At 40.2% G+C, this 21758-nt stretch overlaps 1 protein-coding gene across 3 annotated transcripts in view; it reads right to left on the bottom strand.

The window, feature by feature from the left end:
* The window catches only part of LOC125446501 (E3 ubiquitin-protein ligase RING2-A-like), a 40480-nt gene that overhangs the window by 13505 nt on the left and 5217 nt on the right, over positions 1–21758 (bottom strand). For 2 of the 3 annotated variants that reach the window (XM_048520131.2, XM_048520130.2), the window contains exons 2-4: positions 18422–18611; positions 3124–3284; positions 1185–1400 (exon numbers count right to left, since the gene is read on the bottom strand). In XM_048520131.2, the coding sequence (XP_048376088.1) occupies positions 1185–1400; positions 3124–3284; positions 18422–18550 (506 nt within the window). In that variant the 5' untranslated portion in view covers positions 18551–18611. The remainder of the gene's footprint in view (positions 1–1184; positions 1401–3123; positions 3285–18421; positions 18612–21758) is intronic. The other variant, XM_048520132.2, reaches the window with a different exon arrangement.

Below are 21758 nucleotides of genomic sequence, written 5' to 3'. Positions count from 1 at the left end.
AAGGATCTGTTCTATGCAGTACATCTCTAAGATTCTAAGTTTTGAGACCAAACAGCATTAAAATTAGAAAGGGTGGTCAAAGGAATCAAATTTACGAGCGGCTTAAAGAAAGTGCAAGGGGTGTATATGAAAAAGACATCCAAAGTTTAACGCTAAAGCAACTTAAATTCATGTCCCCCTGTACTCCATGAATATTGCTGGAGAGGCAATGGAAACGTAGGATGTACAAAAAGCCAGATCAGGAGCGTGGAAATCCAGCAGTCCTGAAAAGATGAGAGGAGGCTGCAAATATCTGAAGAAGGTGAAGTAGTGAATGGATCCAAACACAAAGTTGAGAACTTAAAATCCAGCATTCTGTCAAAATGAAAAATAAACGTAGGTCAAAAGAGTGGGCAGAATGCGCAGGGAGTTACACAAGCGGCATCAATTTTGGATGCATGCAAATTTCTGGAATGTAGAAGCCCAACCAGTTGAAATGGGTGACCTCAATAAAAGCATAAGGATTTCAGCAACAATAAGCTGAGACAGTGTTCAGACAAGTGACATTATGAAGGTGAAGAGGACATGGAGACGGCAGCTCAGCATTTGCTGCCAATGGCACAAATTAGTCAGGCAGTGGCCAGGGATGGGGATAAAACTGAAGATGAACACAGCAACCGCTTATTATTGAACAGCAACCGCTTTTTACTCAATATTTAACAGGAGGAACTCTGATCATCCAGTGTGATGAATCTGAAGGAGCTGGTAACGTGTTGGTGAAGTTGGGTACCGCCAACAGACTTCTGAATTCTGACAATGTACCTCCATACGTTGTCACCTAGGGGATTGAGATTGGAGGGCGTCGGAGGACAGATTCTTCAGGAATTAGAAATACAAGACAAGCCATTTGCCTGAGATTTTCTGGCTACAACTGGAGAGAACAGAACTAATCTATAGCAGCTCCACCTAACTCAACAATGGAAAACAGTGATGTGGTCAACCATGTATAAAGCTTATTACAGGTCAACATAAATAAAAGGGTCATAGTAAGTTATAATCAGTGTCATACAAGACTTAAATTGCGACCTTCACAAAAAGCTATTTCAGTGCTGTGGCAGGAGCAGAAACCTGACTGAAAAAGGGTCAAATGAGGAGCTGAGGGGAAAATAAGCTTGGTTTACCATCGAGGACAAAGTTCCTCTTACCTGTGCATGGCCTGCATTTTCAGCCCTTCCTCAATGCTACTACTTAGAGCCTGTTGGTTATGGAGCCTGCTCAATCGTGCCAGCACACGGTCTTGATGTGCTTCGTACTCATCCCTGCTTGGATAGATCTTACAGATCAACGCATCAAAATTAGGATCTGGTCGGAGAGATCGTTTAGACACCAGCTTCTTTCGACATGTGGGACATTCTTTGTTTCTACAAAAAAGTAGCCAAAATTTTATTAGACAGTCACATACCAGCCAACATGGCATCAAAGCACATTCTAGTCTGAATTCTTCAGTTAAGGTTAGTAATGTAAACCAGCCTGGAATGGCAACATTGAGTTGCAGTGAGAGATCCCAGGCTAAAGTGGTTCCATAGCAAATACTAGTCAGCGGTGAAACAAAGAGTCAAAATTTATATATAATGAGAATTAAACAACTGTTCAATCACTCATTTTATACTTGGTGTACAGCTGAGGAAAACCCACAATCAGGGAAGGGGAAGAGGTCACACAGAAAGAGGAAGAATAAATATTTAAAGAGATGGAGCTCAGTAAGAAAAACAGTGCATTGTGTTCAGTATTGGCTTTTCCCTTGGATTCTAATCGAAACTAGATAGATAGGGGAAACGAATGGCCTACATTATTATCATTGGACTAGTAATCCAGAGACCCAGATAAGGCTCTGGGGATCCAGGTGTGAAACCCATCATGACAGATGGTGGAATTTGAATACAACAGAAATCTGGAACTAGGTGTCTATTGTCAGGAAAAACCTATCTGGTTCGCTAAGGTCCTTTAGGGAAAGAAACTGCCATCTTTGGCTGGTCTGGCTTACATGCAACTCCAGATGTTTAACTGCTCTCTGGGAAATTAGGGATAGCCAATAAATGCTGACCTAGCCAGTGATGCCCCTGACCCTGACTGAATAAGAAAAAAATTCATGAGAAACAAACTTTCAATTTAAGTGAAAATAGATCAACATAGACTTGCTTTGCTTCTAAATGATAATCTCATTCATAATTATAGGACAGCCAAATGTAGAAAATGATACAACAGCACAGTGTTGCTGGGACGAGTCTCCGTATCTTTTCTCATCACCAAATATAATGCAAAACCACATGACAGAGGTAGCACACGGAATCAGATTCAATTGCAATACTTTTCCCTGTTAAGTATTTCTCGCTTACTGGCTGGACTCAGATGACAAGCTGGCAAGCAGTCAAGGATCTTTTGGTTAGTCAATTCAGAATAATAAAGAGAAAATTTTTAACTGAGAAAATGGAGAACGAAAGATGTTTCCTCTGGGATTGGTAACCAGAAAGTAGAATTAAGATCAGCTGAGAAGAAATGAGATCACAGCTTTAACTGATCGAATGTCAGACTGGATTAATTAACTGAATATTTCACTTATGTCTCTCTGGGAACCTACAATGTTCAAAGTGGCTGAATTACACAGTGCTGACATTAAATGCATTTCAGCATGAAGTATTTTGGGTCAGCTTTAGTCTATGAAAGCTACTACACTATAATCAACTAAAACTTATTCTTTCATGTCTGTTCCTCTTACCATTTGTGAACAATAGCAATTGCTGTAGTAGCTGATCCCTATCACTGGATGGTGCTGTAACTCCTACTGAAGACTGCTACAGAAAGCAGTGTGGATCTTCTGGATTACGAATAAAACAGCATTTAGTAATAAATCCAAGTCGCTGCCTTAAAGGTCTCACTTACAGGAGTGACCAGTTCTTTGAATCAGAGGTCATACTATAACACTAAACACTATTCAGCAAACTCACTAAAATCCCATTTCATGAACCACATTGACATTAGTTAGACAACTTCATTCCATGCCTCTGAAAATATTGGATAATGTGCATTTATTTTTCCAAACACAAGCAACATATCCAAGGCTGGCAATGCACATCAGTCGCTTACCCGCTGCGGAGTGCAGTGACAATACAGTCCGAGCAAAAGCGGTGTAAACACTCCTTTGTTGTCATGGTGTTCTTTAACATGTCCAGACAGATGGGACACATCAGTTCACTATGCAAGCTCCGGGGTGACACTGCAATCTCGGTCCCATCCATAATTGCCTCCTGCAAAAAAGAAGACAAGGCAGTCACTGTAATAAGCCAACATTCTGCAGCCATTATATCTTCAAAACAAAAACAGACGAGGCTTATCAGGTAAATTATTATAATCTAGATCTGCTTGGTTGTAATTTTGTTTGGAATATCATCATCAAGACCACTGATCGATTAAAACTGAGCAATAATTGCCCCAAGAGTGAAAACAGCTATTTTTAAACTTGTTCTTTATTCTTGGGCAAGGTTAGCGATTTATATTGTCCAACCTTAGTTGATCTGAAAGGATACTGATAGGCCAAAAAACACAACTGTTAGCACATCTTAAGTGACTAGCTGGGTCACCTCACCAGCCAATTATAATTTCTGCAGTCATAAAAAAAGAATCAGATCTGTAATGCTGAATTTATAACACAAAGTGGGGGGGGTGAGATTTCAAGGGCTGCAGCATTCCTTTGACAAAATTACAACCTCATCTGGAAGTAAAAGCAGAAACAATGGTCGAGTGGGTCAGGTAGAGGGAGAAGCGAGAGAGAATTCATGGGAAGGGGACTAAGCAAGTACAAGGTGGGGGAGGCCCACAGAGGAGTAGGATAGGACCAATGAGAGTTCACGTTGGGGCAGCAGGTGTAGGAGACAGCAAAGTAAGCACAGAAAGGCCAGCGAGGTGGGGTGCAGGGGTGGGCAACTGTAAGCAAACAAGAATGCAGGGGGCCGGCCCCAGTGGGTGGGTGACTGTTAATAATGTATTTGTGGGCAAGGAGGGCATTCTCACCATCAGAGGGAGAAGCAAGTGAGCATGCATGCATGAAGTAATGCCAGAGGCAGGGGCAGAGACAGTGCGAGCATGGCCACGGAGAACAGGGAAGCTACAGTGTCAGACCTGAGGTACTGAGAGTGATAAAGAATCACACCCAGACTTCTAGTTTCTTTAAAATGCTGACATATCAAACCTACATTCCACTTTTTAAAAACTTTATGACATCATTCACACTAGTATGAATATTTGTGGGTCACAGATTATACATTAGCAAAGTTAAGCATACACAAGTGTGGTTCATTAAAAAGCAATTATTGAAAGTTGAATAGTCACTTGGAATTGAATGATGTTACAGCAGAGAAGGAAACCATTGGAAGCACCCAAGGAACTATGCACGTTTATCCACTGTTTTTTAAAGTATTTGATATTTACCAATATCCATTCCAAAACACAATGTATTTTTCGCTTCCATCATACATCTGATAGGAGTACACATGACACAAGAACCACTCCACAAATTTCTCCTTACCATCCTTTTGTTTCACCATAACCTTACATTTGCTCCGGTCAATGATGAATGGAAATAGCTTTTCACGATTTATTGGATTTGAAATTATTTTTGCCTTCTTAGTTGTGCTAAATTCTCTTCATAACTAAAGCTTTGTATCCTTGCAACTGTCATAACAAATCTCTACTATACCTAATTTATGGTTATTTTTTCCAAATAGGGTGCACTGAACAAGAATCAATATTCTCAACTATCAGTATTACTCCTGATAGATAGGTATAACTTAACTACAAAAAGACTTCTCCCTGATTCAAGCAGACAGTTTTCCTAGGGCTCCTTGATTTTACACAGAAGACAAAAACTGGCTTACATCAATGACAGTCCCTCACCCTACTTCTTGAATTCAAATCCTAAGTCAATGATTGGACCAAAGCTGCAGTGAGGCTAGCACCCAAGTAGCCTTCGCATAACCAGCTTGTTTATGCTCAATTTGGGTTATTTCTAATAACTGCTAGTGATTGTAATGTTGATAAAATTTTCTAACAGTACATTGACAGTCGAGAGTAGATTGAAAGGGGTCGTAATTGGATAGATTGTATTTGACCTACTTTTTTGGTTAGGACATAATTGGCATTTTCAGAGTACATGCCAATGTGACTGCACAGGAGCAGCTGGTTCTGGGGTGCAAATCTTCAACGTGACTGCTGGCTTGTCACCACGGTCCTTAACCTATTCAGTTGAACATCTTCAGCTATTTCTCAATATCACATTGATTAAACTAAACTGAATCGACTCTGATGCTGGGAAGATAATATTGTACATTTGGAACTTCTGGCCGAAAGTGGTTTCAAATGTTTCAGCCTTGTCTTTTACACCAATGCACTGGGCTCCAGAATAATCTGGGAAGGAAACATCAGTGGTGCTCCCTTCCTCCATTTAGTTGTTCAACCATCCACTGCTGTTCATGACTGGATGGGGCAGGTCTGCAATTTAAATCTGTTCCATTGGCTGTGGGATCACTTTGCTCTATCAAATGTTGCTGTAGTTATTGGGCTGACAGGGTGCTCAAGCTTTACCAGGTTAACACCTAATGTTTAAGTATTACTGCTGCTGGCAGGCCAACTTGCATTCTTCATTAAAGCAGAGTTGATCCCTTGGCATGACGGCTATGGTTGCACTGAGAGTTAATGACAGAAATTTAAGGGTTAATCTCTGTCTTACTTTAATTTAGCAACAAAAACAAAAATTCAAATTAGAAAAATTAAGTTTGCCAGTTTAAAAAAAGCAGGACACAGGCTCTGAACAGCTTGAGTGAACTAATCAGGTAGTGAGACAAATTTGGTTTTCAGAAACAGAGATCAATTCTTTTTGACAGAGAATAAAAGAGGCTTCTTTTAGTGCTTCATCTTAAAAGAGTGCCATTTTGGTTGATTTCTGTGAAATTCAGTGACTAGGGGATGGAGGCACACTTTTCCTCATCTACGTTGACAGCCTCCCATAATTGGCTCATAGAAACAGGAAAAATGGAAGCAGAAGTCAGCCATTCAACCCATCAAACCTGCTCCATTCAACACAATCCTAATGGTAACTCTATCTCAACACCACACTCACATGCTCCGCCCGAACACCTTGTTGCCTTTAACATCTAGAAATCTGTTTCTTTCTTGAACACGTCCTATGACTTGGTCTCTATAGCCTTATGCATTGAAGAATTTTTCAGGTTCACCACCTCCTGCATGGAGAAATGTCTTCTCGCTCAGGCCAAAAGGACTGATTCTACCCCATATCCAGAGACTGTGGCATTTTACTCTTGATCCTCCAAACATGGAGGCTATCATCCCCACATGCGGCCTATCAGCAATCCACTCTCATCCTTCTAAACTTCAGACAATTCAGGCCAAATCAGTCCAATTTCTCCCTGCAAAATTTCTGTCATCTCAGGAATCAATCTAGAGCATCCTCAGCACATCCCTCTATGGCAAGCATATCTTTAAATAGTAAGTAGATCAAAAATACACATGCTACTCTAGCTACTGTCTCACCAAGGCCCTGTATAGCTGCAGGAAGACATTTCACCTGTACTCAAACCCTGCTGCAAAAGCAGCCAACATTTGTCTATGTATTTTTGTACAGGAAAGAAGCTGAGTAAATGATAAATTAGTCTAGTTACTATAAGTGCAATTTGTTTTTCAAGTTTGCTGTGGCAAGTCAGCTCATCCAAATGGAATATATATTTTACATTATGCACAAAGTTATGGAGGCACCATATGTCCCAAACCAAGGAAATGTTGCTAGCTACACAATATTGAGCTCTTGGTTTGGAAAAATCAAATAGCATTTGTTGTCATTGCTATGCATTTGCATGGTAAAGAGCTATATGGATAGCAAATCGTGTTCAATAATGTAGGATAAGAGTGTATAGTCAGTAAGGAAATGAGTGACCACGAGGGAGTCTAAGTGAAAGAGCGGGGCAAAGCAGGAGTTGAGGTTGGTCAGCTCGCGAGCTAGTTTGTGGTTTTGCAGACGTTTCGTTACCATGCTTAGCAACATCCTCTGTGCAGTGACTCAAGCAAACTCAACATCTGCAACCCCGAGCTACAGATCTACTCCAAAACCCTAAAGTAGGAGTTCCTGAGTCTGTCACGCTTACAAATCAGGTTTTTGGATACTGAAAATAGCAATGGTTAACCAAGGGTGTACAGTCAGAGGAAAATCTGTGGCAGTTTTAGAGGATGGAGAACTGGCTAACTAAGAGAAGACAGTTGGAATAAGGGGGACATTTTCAGAACAACAACTGTAACAAGTGGAATGCCATACAGATCAGTGTTGAGGTCAGTTATTGACAATACATAGTAATGACTTGGATGAGGAAAGTGAATGCACTGTAGCCAAATTTGAAGATGATACAAAATAGATGGGAAAGCAATTCTCAATCGAGAAGCTAAAAGTTACATAAATGGAGATCATGGCAACAAGCTATCAAACAGATTTGGGAGACCTTGTCCGTGGATCACAAAAATCCAAGTTTAGCAGGTAATAGGGAATGTCATGCTAATGGAATGCTGGCCTTCATTTCAAAGGGAATGGAGGTTTTGCTAAAAATATACAAGGTGCTAATTAGACCACAGCTGAAATCCTGTGAAGAGTTTTGGATATATGTAAGGAAAGATATATTGGCATTGGAGGAAGTTCAGAGAAGGTTCACTGGACTGATACAAGGTATGAAGGGACTGTCTAATCAGGATAGTAGAATAAAGTAAGTTGAGCTTGTACCCATTGGAGTACAGATCAAGGGTGGCCTTATTGAAACATATAAAATTCTTAGGGAATTTGATCGGGTTAATGAGAAAAGGTTGTTTCCCCTTGTGGAAAAGTCTAGGGCCAGACACCATAATCTCAAAATAACGGGTCATACATTCTAGACAGATATGAGGAGTAATTTCTTCTGAGTGTACATCATCTGCGAAAACCTTTAGCACAGACGGCTGCTGAGTTGGGTCATTCAGTACATCCAAGGCTGGGACAGGCACATTTTTAATTGGTAAGAGTTATGGAGAGAAAGCAGGAAAGTGGAGCTGAGGATGATCAGATCAACCATGATGTTACTAAATAACAGAGCAGACCCGACAGGCAAAATTGCACACTTCTGCACCTGCCTTATAGGGAAACGAAAGAATAGTGAATGAGTAAAAGTGATAGAGGATTCCAGCCAGGTAATCGGACAGATAGTTTTGGAGCAGCAAATGAGTTTCCAGGATGTTAAGCTTCATCCCTGGGTACAGGTTCAAGGATGTCACCAAATAGCTCCTTGACCTTCTTCAGCAGGAGCGTGAACAGCCAGATGAAATGGCCTGCATTGCAATCATTGACATAGGGTAAAACAAGAACGAGGTCCCAAAGGAGGTTTTAGGATATCAACAACAGTAATCTCAGAATTATTCTGTGTGCAATGAGCCAGTGAGCACAGGAATAGGACAGCTGGTTCATTGAGTATATGGTGGAGAACTGATGTGTGAAGGAGCTCACTGGATTTCTGCGTTGTTAGGTCAGGAGTGGTTCAAGTATGTGGCCTTACAAAGGTGAACAGCTTACATCTTAATAGCACAGGAACTGAATTGCTCAAAGCAAGGTTTGCCGGTGCTATTGGAGACAGTTTAAAATTAGCTTGTTGGGGGATGGAAAACCTAAGAGTGCTCAAATTAGAAACAGGAAAAGCTGGTAACAGGAAGCAAAGGAGTAGCAAATTAAATAATATGGCAGCCAAAACACAGGCAAGCATCAACTAAGCTCAGAAAGTGGAATCGTGCTAAAAAGAAAGTTAGGGGCATTCTACCTGAACGCACAAAGCATTCATAACAAGATAGATGATTTAAAGGCATAGAGTTGAATGGGTATGATCTAACAACCATGACAGAAACAGGGTGGCCAGACAGTCAACCAAATATTCAAGAATATTTAACATATAGAAAGGACATCCAAAAAGGAAAAGGAGATGGTACTGTGTTGATAATAAGGAATAGTGAGCTTTGAGAAGATTTGTAGCTCAGGTTGAGTTTCTGGATGTGAGTTTGCTCGCTGAGCTGGAAGGTTAGTTTTCAGATGTTTCGTCACCATTCTAGGTAACATCATCAGTGAGCCTCCGATCAAGTGCCGGTGTTATGTCCCGCTTTCTACTTATCTGTTTAGGTTTCCTTGGGTTGGTGATATCATTTCCTGTTCTTTTTCTCAGAGGATGGTAGATTGGCTCCAAATCAATGTGTTTGTTGATGGAGTTCCAGTTGGAATGCCATGCTTCTAGGAATTCTCATGCGTGTCTCTGTTTGGCTTGTCCTAGGATGGATGTTTTGTCCCAATCAAAGTGGTGTCCTTCCTTATCTGTACGTAAGGATACGAGTGATAGTGGGTCATGTCGTTTTGTGGCTAGTTGGTGTTCATGTATCCTGGTGGCTAGCTTTCTGCCTGTTTGTCCAATGTAGTGTTTGTCACAGTCCTTGCAAGGTATTTTGTAGATGATGTTCGTTTTACTGAACTACAGGAGCAACCATCCCAACACCCACAAACGAAGCTGCATTAGAACATTATTCCAATGAGCCACCAGACACTGCAGCACAGAGGAACTACGAAGAGCAGAAGAAAATCACCTATACAGCGTATTCAAGAAGAACGGGTACCCAACGAACACAGTCCACCGATTTCTCAGCAACAAACCCAAACAAACAGACAAAACGGGCTCAGAAACCATAACGACTCTCCCCTACATCGAAGGTATTTCCGAAATGACTGCCAGACTACTTGGACCTCTTGGCATCAGGGTAGCCCACAAACCCACCAACATACTAAAACAGCAGCTAATGAACTTAAAAGACCCTATACAGACAACAAGCAAAACGAACGTCATCTACAAAACACCTTGCAAGAACTGTGAAAAACACTACATTGGACAAACAGGCAGACAGCTAGCCACCAGGATACAGGAACATCAACTAGCCACAAAACGACATGACCCACTATCACTCGTATCCTTACATACAGATGACGAAGGACACCACTTTGATTGGGACAAGCCAAACAGAGACATGCACGAGAATTCCTAGAAGCATGGCATTCCAACCAGAACTCCATCAACAAACACATTGATTTGGAGCCCATCTACCACTCTATGAGAAAAAGTGCAGGAAATGACATCACCAATGCAGGAAATGACATCACCAATGCAGGAAATGACATCACCAACCCAAGGAAACCTAAACAGATAAATAGAAAGTGGGACATAACACCAGCACTTGATCGGAGGCTCACTGATGATGTTACCTAGAATGGTGACGAAACGTCTGAAAACTAACCTTCCAGCTCAGCGAGCAAACTCACATCCATAAGGAATAGTATCAGTACATTAGTATGGGGAGATCTCAGATTGTAAGAATAAATTGGGGAATTTGGGTGGAGTTAAGAAACTTGAAAAGATAGCAAATAATGATAATTGTTTTAAGTCAACAGACAGTAGTGGTGGTGTGAGGCATAGTTTCAACAGGGGATTAGAGGAGCATGTGGTGAAAGTAACACAGTAATCACAGAGACTTCCATCTGTACAGAGAATAGATAAAGCTAATGAGCTTGAATAATAAAGAATGATTTTCTATTAAGGAGTTGAAGAGACAACAGACTATGTTAGATCTGTTCAGTTGTAATGAAGAGAGCATATTAATAATCTTCTCACAAAAGAATTTTTAAGGATGAACAAACGTATCATAGGATTTTACATTTTGTTTGAAATTGAAGTATTTCAACCTGAAACTAGGATATTAAATTTAAACAAAAGAAATTATGAAGGTTTGAGGCCACACAGGCTGAGATCGATTGGAAAAAAGTTCAGGCGGTTTATAGAGAATGGATATTCTTTAATGATTTATTATATAGTTTACAGCATTCATTTTTCTATTCCTAAGGCATACTATCCATTCCTTTAAAAGAAAAGACCGTCAACCTTGTCCTAAAAGCAAGTTAAGAATTGTATCAGATAAAAGATCTCTATCCGGTTGCTAAAAGCAGTGGTAAATCTGAGGATTAGTGGGATGTTAGAATACAAAGGAAGACCCTGAAACTGAAAATGAATAATATGAATATAAAGCATAAAATCACAAAAATGGACTGTAAAAGCTTCCACATGTACATCAAAAGATGTCTGGCTCAAAAAAAATGCTGGTCCAACATAGACAGAGTCATAAGAATTTAAAAAGGAAAATAAAAAAACATCAAAAAAGTCAAATTATTGATTTGAATCTGTCACCAGGGAAGAAAGAGATCTTCCAGAATTGGAGTTCCAAGGTACTAGGCAGAATGAGGATTTAAAGGAAATCAGTGTCTCTTAGGAAGACTGTTTTAGAGAAACGAACAGAACTGAAAGTTGCTAAATTTGTAGCTTCAATGTTGCACATTCCAAAATGTTGCAGAAAAATAGCACATATGGATACAGTAGTGATCATCTTGCAAAATTTTACAGATCCTGGAGTGGTTCCTGCAGATTGGACAAATAACAAATCTCACCCCACTATTTAAGAGACATAAAACGGAGAACTTCAGACCTGTTAGCCTTACTTCAGTAATAATAGTGAAGGTGCTAGAACCTGTTATCTAAATGTCCATCCATCACAACATTTGTAATGTTCTGATTGGGTAAAATTCACGTGGGTTTGTAAATGCAAAATCATGTTTGATAAACCTTCTCAACCAGGACAGCACAGTAGGGCAGGGGCATTCTCCAGAAAATTGGCCCAACAGCTTGTCAGGCAGAACTTCCATGAAGAAATAAACAGCAACGTCTCGAAAATGGCCATATTACAGAGGGTGGTAGTGCATCTTAAAATGCATAAAGGCAGATAAATCTCCAGGACTTGATCAGGTGTACCTTAGAACTCTGATGGAAGCGAGGAAAGTGATTGCTGGGCCGCTTGTTGAGACATATGTATCAACAATAGCCACAGGTGAAGCGCCAGAAGACTGGAGGTTGGCTAACATGGTGCCACTGCTTCAAGAAAGGTGGTAGGGAAAAACCAGGGAATCGTAAACCAGTGAGCACGAGATCAGTGGTGGGCAAGTTGTTGGAGGGAATCTTAAGGGACGGAATTTACTTGAATTTGGAAAGACAAGGACTGATTAGTGATCGCCAACACTGTTTTGTGCTTGGGAAATCTGGACTCATTATCTTGATTGAGTTTTTTGAAATGGTAACGAAGAGGATTGATGAGGGCATTCGCTAAGGTTCCTCATGGTAGGCTGATTAGCAAGGTTAGATCAGATGGAACACAGAAAGAACTAGCTGTATGGAAACAAAACTGGCTTGAAGGTAGAAGACAGAAGGCAGTGATGGAGTGTGCTTTTTTTAACTGGACACCTGTGACAGTGGTGTGCCACAAGGATCAGTGCTGGGTTTCTATGCACTTCTGAAGAAGGGTCCAGACCTGAAACGTCAGCTTTCCTGTTCCTCTGATGTTGTTTCACCTGCTGTGTTCATCCAGCTCCACACCTTGTGAACTCAGTGCAGGGTCAATTGCTTTTTATCATTTCTATTCGATTTGGGTGTGAACATAGGAGGTATGGTCAGTAGATGTCACCAAAATTGGAGGTGTGATGGACAGCGAAGGAGGTTAACTCAGGGCAATGGGATCTTGATCACCTGGGCTAATGGGCCAAAGAGTGGCAGATGGAGTTTAATTTAGATAAACATCAGGTGCAGCATTTTGAAAAGACAAATCAGGGCAGGATTTATACACTTAATGGTAAGACCCTGGGGGGTGTTGCTGAACCAACAGACCTTGGAGTGCAGGTTCATAGTTCCTTGAAAGTGGAGTCCCAGGTAGACAGGATAGGGAAGGCGACGTTTGGTATGCTTGCCTTTATTGGTCAGTGCGTTGAGTATAGAAGTCAGGCGGTCATGTTGTGGCTGCACAGGACATTGGTTAGGCCAATTTTGAAATACTGAGTCCAATTCTGGTCTCCTGCCATAGGAAGGATGTTGTGAAACTTGCAAGGGTTCAGAAAAGACTTACAAGGGTGTTGCCTGGGTTGAAGGATTTGAGCTATACAGAGAAGCTTAATAAGTTGGGGATATTTTCCCCGAAGAGTGGCCATATAAGAAGTGTATAAAATAACGGGCATGGATAGGGCGCAGAGGCAAAGTCTTTTCCCCAGGGTGAGGAAGTCCAACACCAGAGAGCTTAGATTTAAAGTGAGGGGAAAAAATTAAAGGGGGCCTAAGGGGCAACTTTTTCATGCAGGAAGTGGTGCATGTATGGTATGACCTGCCAGAGGAGGGGGAGGAAGCTGACAAAATAACAACATTTAAAAGGCATCCCGATGGGAAAATGAATACAAAGGATTGAGAGTGATATGGGCCAAATGTTGACAAACGAAACTAGATTTATTTAGGATAACTGGTTGTCATGGACAGGTAGGACCAAAGGGTCTGTTTCCATACAGCACATCTCTGACTTTATATGCTTCAAAGTGAATGCCTCTAACGTAGTTACAGTGGGAAACTAGGATGACTGATAGTATGTAAGCCTCACTGCCAGTAGTCAAGAGTAGAAATGTTTTCCTCAAACCTCGATTAGACCATAAATGGAGTACTATGTTCTGTTTTTAGCCTATTACTTTTAGGAAGGATATTACTGCCAGAGGGAATACAAAGAATAATTCCCAGGCCAATTCCTGGAATGGGTGGCCTATCCTACACAGCAGCATTGAAAAAACCTTGTGCATATTCTCTACAGCTTCAAAGCAAGACAGCTGATCTCATGGAAACCTACAAAATATTTAAGGAATATACTCAGTATACACAGGTAATCAGGGGTTGGGGAGTCTAGAACCGGCAGTACAATTTCAAACCGAAGGTGAAGCAGCTTAAAACTGAGGTGAAGCTTTATTTTTCAAACCTAGAGGGTGAAAATGCTTGGAATTCGCTACCCAAAAGGTTGTGGAAATACTGAGTGGATTTAAAGTATGACTGATAGATCACCAATAACCAACAGATTTCTTTAAAACTCATGAAATTTCAGCTTTCACTGGTTGGACATTTATTGCCCATCCCCACCTGACCTTGAATTGAGCAGCTTGCTAAGTCATTTCAGGGGGCAATTGAGAGTCAACCACATTGCTGTCAGTCTAGAGTCACATGTAGGCCAGGCCAGTCCAGTCCAGCTCAGCCCAAAGAAAGCAGATTTCCCTCCCTGAAGGACATCAGTGAGCCAGGTGGGTTTGTCAGACAATTAACAATGTTTTCATGGTCGTCACTATATTTTTAATTCCAGATACATCCTTTTTTGTCCCCTCCAAATCGAATTCCACAATCTGCCATGGCAGGATTTGAACCCAGGTGCCCAGAAATTAGTTAAATTTCTGGATTAATAGTCCAGCATTAATAATACCACTAGGCCCTTGCCTCCCCAAATATGGGACTAGTATGTACAAAAGCATTGAAGTGGATGAACAGTTGTAATTTTATTGGAAGTCATAGAAAGTTCAGTGGGCTGAATGGTCTACTCCTGTTCTATGGTAGGATAAGGGACATGCTGGGCCATGAGGTTAACTTCTCCAGTAATTGTATTTTTAAAAAATCTAATAATAATTTCTCTCTGTTCCACACTTTCCCTTGCCACTTGGTTAAAGAGTTTTTATATCTAAGTAATTTCTTAGTTATCACAATCAAATGCCTTCTCAAAACAACAGCCACAATATTTTCTGTCTCACTCAGTTAATCCCTGTCAGAATGGTATTGCATTTACTGGACACAAATGGCTCATTTATTTTTAGTCTAAATCGATTTCATCCACACCGTGCTGTCTAGTTACCTCATTATAATGTTAGGCAGATTGATCTATAGTTCTCCAATAATTTTTGTCTTTCTACTCAAACAAGTGCAATTCTGGCAACCTTCCAGTCCTTTGAATCGGCTTCTGCAGTTCAAAAATGTTTGAAAGCCTTGCCAAATTGTCATGGTATTTTGGTCACCTGACATTGGGCTCCAGTGTCTATTCTACTTTTGAGCTTAACTTTTTCCATTCAATAGCACTTCATTATCTGAACTCTCCCTTTTGAACTACTGCTATTCTTCCAACATTCAGAATCATCTTTGAAAACTGATGCAAAATATGCTATAAAGAGAATTTTGCTCACGTTGCAGTAGAACCTTTCGAAAACATAAATATATATTCCTTCTATCCAACCATTTTGCAGTAAGAGACATGCCCTTCTTCAATTAAAGCAGAGCTATTGTCATTGAAATGATGCCATACACTACACCCCCAACAATCATCATCTTATTCACTAATTAAATGTTGAATATACTAAAGGTGTTTACACACGTAGCTTAAAGCTGCTTTTGTCTCGCTATTGTACCAATTCTAATCCTTTTTTAGTTTTATCTAACCCAGAGCCCTTCTGTAATTTCCCTTAATGTAAATTACATTCTCAACCAGGGCACCGTAATGAGGCTAGGACGCTCTGCTTAATGACACTTCTCTGGAAAATTGGCCCATGCAGATTGCTGCCAGGCAGAACTTCCATGGACGTTCTAAGACATATATGGCTCTAATCTGGAGGTTCTAGAATTAACGCAGGAAGACTTCAGTGCCTCCATCTCACCTTTCCCAGGTCATGCCCCACATGTGCCCAGGAAAACAAAATCATTGAATCTCCAGAATGGATTCACACCATTCATTAAAAGAACTAACCCTTCTTTGAGTGTGCATCCCTTGCTCCAACAAATAACAACTTAAAATATTAGTGTAAGTTTTGGCCAGGAATTTGATCTCTCCATGAATTTTAAGGGTCATAAATCAAAAACAAAGTTAACAAAGAGGATATGCAGTCAGAAATGATTTTTCACAGTGATGAATGAAGGTTTTCTCAGGGAGGTTTACAATTGCACAACGCTGCCAAAAAAAACAAAAAAAAAAAAAGCAGCTCAGAAAACAAAATCCAGGAAGATTTGCTAAACATTCAGAAATGGCTTGTTAGTCCTCAACTGGAGTTGTTTCCAATCAAGGGCAGAACAATTCAGCAGAAGGCCTTAGAGAGGGTATAACGAAGAGATTTACCCGACTTGTTCAAGGGACAAGGGACTTCAGTTATATAGAAAAAATGCAGAGGTTGTGTTTGCCCAGCATTGCAGGAGGTCTGGATAAGGGAAGGTGAAAGAGGTGTTCATAATCATGAAGGCCTTGATACATTTAATGAAGAGAAACTGCTTGTGCTGACAAAAATTCACTAACTGGATAACAACAGAATCAACTGAAGAGACAAGGAGGTGGTGGGTATTTTTTTTAAAATTCTGCTGGTGGTTACGATCGGCAATGCACTGTGAACGTGGTGAAAACAGATTCAATGGTAACTCTCAAGAGAAATCGACATACACCCGGAAAGACTTAAAACGAAATGGAGGTTGGGGAGGGTTGGGGGGAGACAGACTTTGTCAATTGATAAAGCTATCCAAAGAACCAGATCAGGTTTAAGAGGCCTAATGGTATCCCTCTGTGCTGTACAATTATATAGGAAGTAGTCTTCATCACCAAGATCTTGTTGGCCTTTGCACAAATGGAAGTTTCCTTTGATGAAGCAAGACTTTCAGATTATAATTATTGCGCAGTGTTCAAATTAGCCACAGATGCAGAATCCACAAATATGCATACACGAGTTTAATGCACACCCATCAGTAGCAGCACACAGTATTAATTTTTCAAGTTACAACTGTCACTTTCTTAACTGATTGCACAGCAGGGATAATTATCATGCAACCTTACAGTTTCTCAAAAACAAAGTTTGACTCAAGGGCAGCACTGGTCAAATGCTAATCAATGGACAGCTGACCAGACCATTCTGTAGTATTATCACCTGCCTCTTCTCCATACACATCAACTAACCCTCAATGCATTTACAATGTTTTCTGTTTACATTTCCAGTCACGAAACTAACAAGAACACCTGTCAAAGTACAGAAGATGGACCCGAACTACACAGCACCTCAGGGAAAATGGCAGGATGCAAGTTCAAACCAATTAATACATTACAGGGATCAGCAACCTTTCTCACTTTACTGATCTTTCGTTTCTTTCAAAAAAAAGCATCACTTAAAAACTACAGAGCACCACAGGATGTAAAGTTGGAATTCTAAACCAAACATATTGTAAAATATATTCAAACATATCAAAATTCTCTGGTAGAATATAAAATTTGCCTAAGTAAACTTATACATTTTTATTGTGCATTAATAGAAAAACTGTCCACATCAGAACTTTTGACAGTTTCTTGCTTTTTTTTTTAAAAACTTAACTCATCTGTAGAATATCCATGTTCAGGCCTGATACATCTGTTCGCATGAATTGCGATGGATAATCAAAACACAGATGTAAAAATGGTGGACAATTATTAATGTAAATGAAAAAAGGGCACATTTCTAATTAAAAGTGAAAATGGAGTAGGAAACATTTTATATATCCCATATATAAAAAAGATTTTATTTTACCTTTGTGATATTATTTTTAAATTTTCCAGTGAAGTCATCTTTAAAATACACTTTAATCTTAGATGTATGAAATCACAGAACATTTCAACTATTCATAATGAAAAATGTGTTAATAGAGGCTATTTTGAACAATTTCTCAGCTGTATTAGAAACACTGCTGACTGCAACCATAAAACTGCTCTTTGAATCAAACATTATCTACAACTATGATGCAGCTATAACTATTTAACCAGTTTTATTGGAACTCAGCGTTTTATTTAAAATAATCATTTTAAACTGTAAAAACCGATATAATGAATAGTGTTTTAACTCCCTAACACAAAAGATTCCTTCTCCTGACAAAATCTTTGAGAGTTTTATCACTAACATAAGCCTGCTAGAAAAAGGCGGGAGTCACGAATATAATATTAAAGAAGCACACTTGAAGTAATGGAACCAAACTGTAGACCTCATACAATCAAACTAAGCTATTGCGAGTTTGGATGCCAGATGCACCAGATCAGCAGACTTTTGCAAAATCCCTGGTCAGGGAAAATATCCCAAGAGAACAAGACTACAAACACCTCTCTTTTTCAAGCAGAGTGCTTTGGTGGTGACCCGGAAAGAAGGAATAATAAAAGTACACGCAAAGTTTAACTTGAAAGAAAGAGAGAAAAAAAAGAGTGTGTAATTTTGAAAAATACTGAGCTGGGAAGCAATGTACAGCACTCAGTTTTGTTGGAAAATTATTGCTGTGTGCCCAGATACCATTCAGAAATGTGAACTTTACAGCAATGCAGAGGCTTTTGCTTTAAAAATTTGTATATCTCTCATGCAAACATGCAAAATAGACATAAAGGGATATCCCCTCTGCTTCACACGTACCTGCGGGGTCCTTTGCAGTTCGTAGAGGCTGAGCTGCCCTGTTTTACTCACCTGTGGAGTCCGGTGCAGTTCATAGAGACTGAGCTCCCAAGTTTTACTAGGATTCTGAGTATTCACCGGTGCTGCCATACTGACTACAGCGATATTTTAAAGTTTTATTTTACAAGTGCTAGCCTTCACACATCCAGACCTGGAAAAGAAGAAAAATAACAGAAGTATAGCATTAATCAAAGCCATTGTAAATATCAATTACAAAATAACAATACAGAAACAATGGAAAGTAATTCGCAACAAGTTGGACCTGTACACTTCCAAATCTAATAACAATCAGTATAGCAGATACTCCAAAACGAGAGAACTTTTGAATATGCAAACACAAATTAAAAGGTCAGACTCCCAATTATTCAAATATTTCCAATGAACCGTAATTTAAACTCATAATACCAATCAATTCAGCAAATGATCAGGAAGATCTCAACAGTCATCAAGTAAAATTCTGCAGGTACTGACTCAAAACATCACTGCCGTTCATTCTCCTCTTGCCAGATACTACCAGATCTGAATTGTTACAGTAGCGTTTTTAATTCTTACCAGCTCTGAAATGTGTACTAATACCGTCTGCCACCAAGAGAAAAGAAAAAAAAAGAGTGACTGCGACCGATGCACTCAGACACCTAACTACATCTATGCACGTAATGAAAGTGGGGCCTCACTTGTCACAAAATAATATCCTAGGATTGTTAACTTTGCTGGAAGAGGCAAATCACTTTGAATCCAAAACAATAAGCTATTAAAAAGGTACACAAACAGCTTAATAAAAAGCTGCCAACATCAACTGAATGCAAAAACCAGTGACGAGCATGGTCTAATAGTATATGATGCTTTTCTTAAAATTTATTGATTAGACGTAGGTATCGCGGGTGAGGCTGACATTTATTGCCCAGAAGGCAGTTAAGAGTCAACCACATTGTTATAGCTCTGGATTCACATGTCAGCCAGATCTGGTAAGAACAGATTTCCTTCTCTGAAGGACCTTAATGAATGAGATAGGTGTTTATGACAATGGTGACATGGTTACCATTTAGCTAGCTTTTTATTCCAACATTTTCAACAGTGCGATTGGAATCCATGCCCTCAGAACATCAACCTGGGGTTCTGCGTTACGAGTCCAGTTACATTATCATTATGCCACCACCTCATGATCCAACAGCTTTTGAAAACACCTGCTCCATCAACATTCAAGCAGTTTTACATTACCAATGACAAAGCAGTCCCATCCACAAGCTTCTGACATGTACTCCCCCTACCACTGACACAAACTAGCAGTATACAACATGTACAGTAGTTTCTGCAGCAAGTCAGCAATCATCCTTCCAAACCTACAACCTCCATCATCTAAAGGTCAAGGACCGCTGGAGCACTAGTTCCCTGAAAGTTCCTATCCAAGCATTACATCATCATGCCTTGAAACTATGTTGCCATTCCTTTAGTGTCGCTGGGACAATATTCTGGAACTCCCTTGCATATGGGTTTACCTGCACTAGACAGTGAATAGTGATTCAAGAAAGTGGCTCACGACCACCTGCTCAAGAACACCTAGGGATGGGTAACAAATGTTAGCCAATGACTAGGCATTCTTCCAATCCAAGACCTAACCTATTTTCTGCCCAACCCCCACCCAATAATCCTCGACATTGAGTGTTCTCAATGTCTAATAATTATCAGAGCTTTACAATAGAAAAAGACCACTTGGTCCATCTGGCAAAAAAGTACGTAACTCACCCTAAACCCATGTTTTAGCTATTTGGCCCTTATCAGTGCTCAAAGTACATAGATATGTAATGGACAAAGTTACCCACGAACAAGGCCAAATCACCAGAGGAAAGTAAATCATGAAGGTCACAAACCAGAAAAAAGTCAAAGCTGTGAAACTGAAATTTTGAAAGCAGCTGTTTTTCTGCTTATTCCCTCCCGCAGTTGCTGCTGATCAATTATGGAGTGGAAGCAGCCCATCTGTGGAGACTAGTAAGGTGAATGGCAGCACTGAAGTAAGACGGCCAGGCTAAAAAATCTTGCTGGGGAGGTGTCCAGAAAGTCTGTCAGATAAGACCATGGGCAAGCAAATATTTTGCCAGCATGTCAAGCAGTAGTTGGCTACAAAGGGGAAGAGATATAGTGAATGGCTGCAAAGGAGGGGGAGGAATTGGAGAGAAGTGAAGGGAGACAGCAGAGAAGCAAGAGGTTGCAAAGAAGGGGCTTGACAGGCCGAGACAATCCCACAGTGGGGGAGGGGTGGAGAGTCAACTGGCTGCAAAAGGAAGATGGAAAGAGGCTGACAAGAGGAGCTTGTCAACAAGGAATATCTACTAACAGTGACCCGGAAAAAAAATGACATCACACATCATAAATAGTTTGCAACTCTTTTTAAATGCATATTTATTTAAATGCTTGTCAGTTACTGTATTTATTGCTAACTTATACATGCTGTCTGGTGCCAATTTAACCACCACATATCCAGGAAATTGAAGTTTTGTTGCATGTTTTGTCTTTCAAAATCATAATCGACAATATTTGGTGAGTGCTTTTAATTCTGCTTCTAACAGCCCAAATATCAACACAAATACAGAAGACAATGCTTCAGAGCATCTCTACAGTGGGGATAAAGACCATTTACCTCAGAGTCTGTAACAACCCTCCAAAGAGCATCTCACCCAGACCTACACCTCTAACCCTATCCTTGTAACCCACATTTACTACAGCCTGCACATCCCTGGATACTAATGGGCAATTTAGCATGGCCAATCCATATAGCATGCACATTTTAGACTGTAGGAGGAAACCAGAGCACCCAACAGAAACTCATGTAGACACAGGGAGAACATGTAAACTCTGCAGAGACAGGCACCCAAGTCCCTGGTACTTTGAGGCAGCAGTGCTAAACTGAGCCACCGTGCTGCACTACATAACTACACCTCATCTAACGAACAGATTGGGGTGAATGAAAACAAACCCAAACCCAAACGAGAAACCCAAAGCCAAACCAAAAAAATCTCTAGATTGAGGTGAAAAAGTTATTTTAATTCTTATCGATAGTCCTGCAAGTTACAGCACGAGGTATATCCAAATACTGTTAAATTAGTTGAAGGTTTTGCATCAACTACCTTTACCAGACAGTAAATTCCAGAATCCTATTAACGGCTGGCTGAAAACCATTTTCCTCATCTCTCCTCTAATGTTTCCAATCATTTTAAACCTGCACTGCCTGGTCACTGCACTCAAGGCAAATTGCATTTTTTTCCCTACCCCAGTCAGGGCAGCTCAATTTTGTGTATCTCAA

The sequence above is a fragment of the Stegostoma tigrinum genome, chromosome 34, assembly GCF_030684315.1.
Source record: "Stegostoma tigrinum isolate sSteTig4 chromosome 34, sSteTig4.hap1, whole genome shotgun sequence".
Classification (NCBI taxonomy): domain Eukaryota; kingdom Metazoa; phylum Chordata; class Chondrichthyes; order Orectolobiformes; family Stegostomatidae; genus Stegostoma; species Stegostoma tigrinum.
The sequence above is the reverse complement of the archived record's forward strand: the minus strand, read 5'-3'. Positions and strand labels throughout refer to the sequence as shown.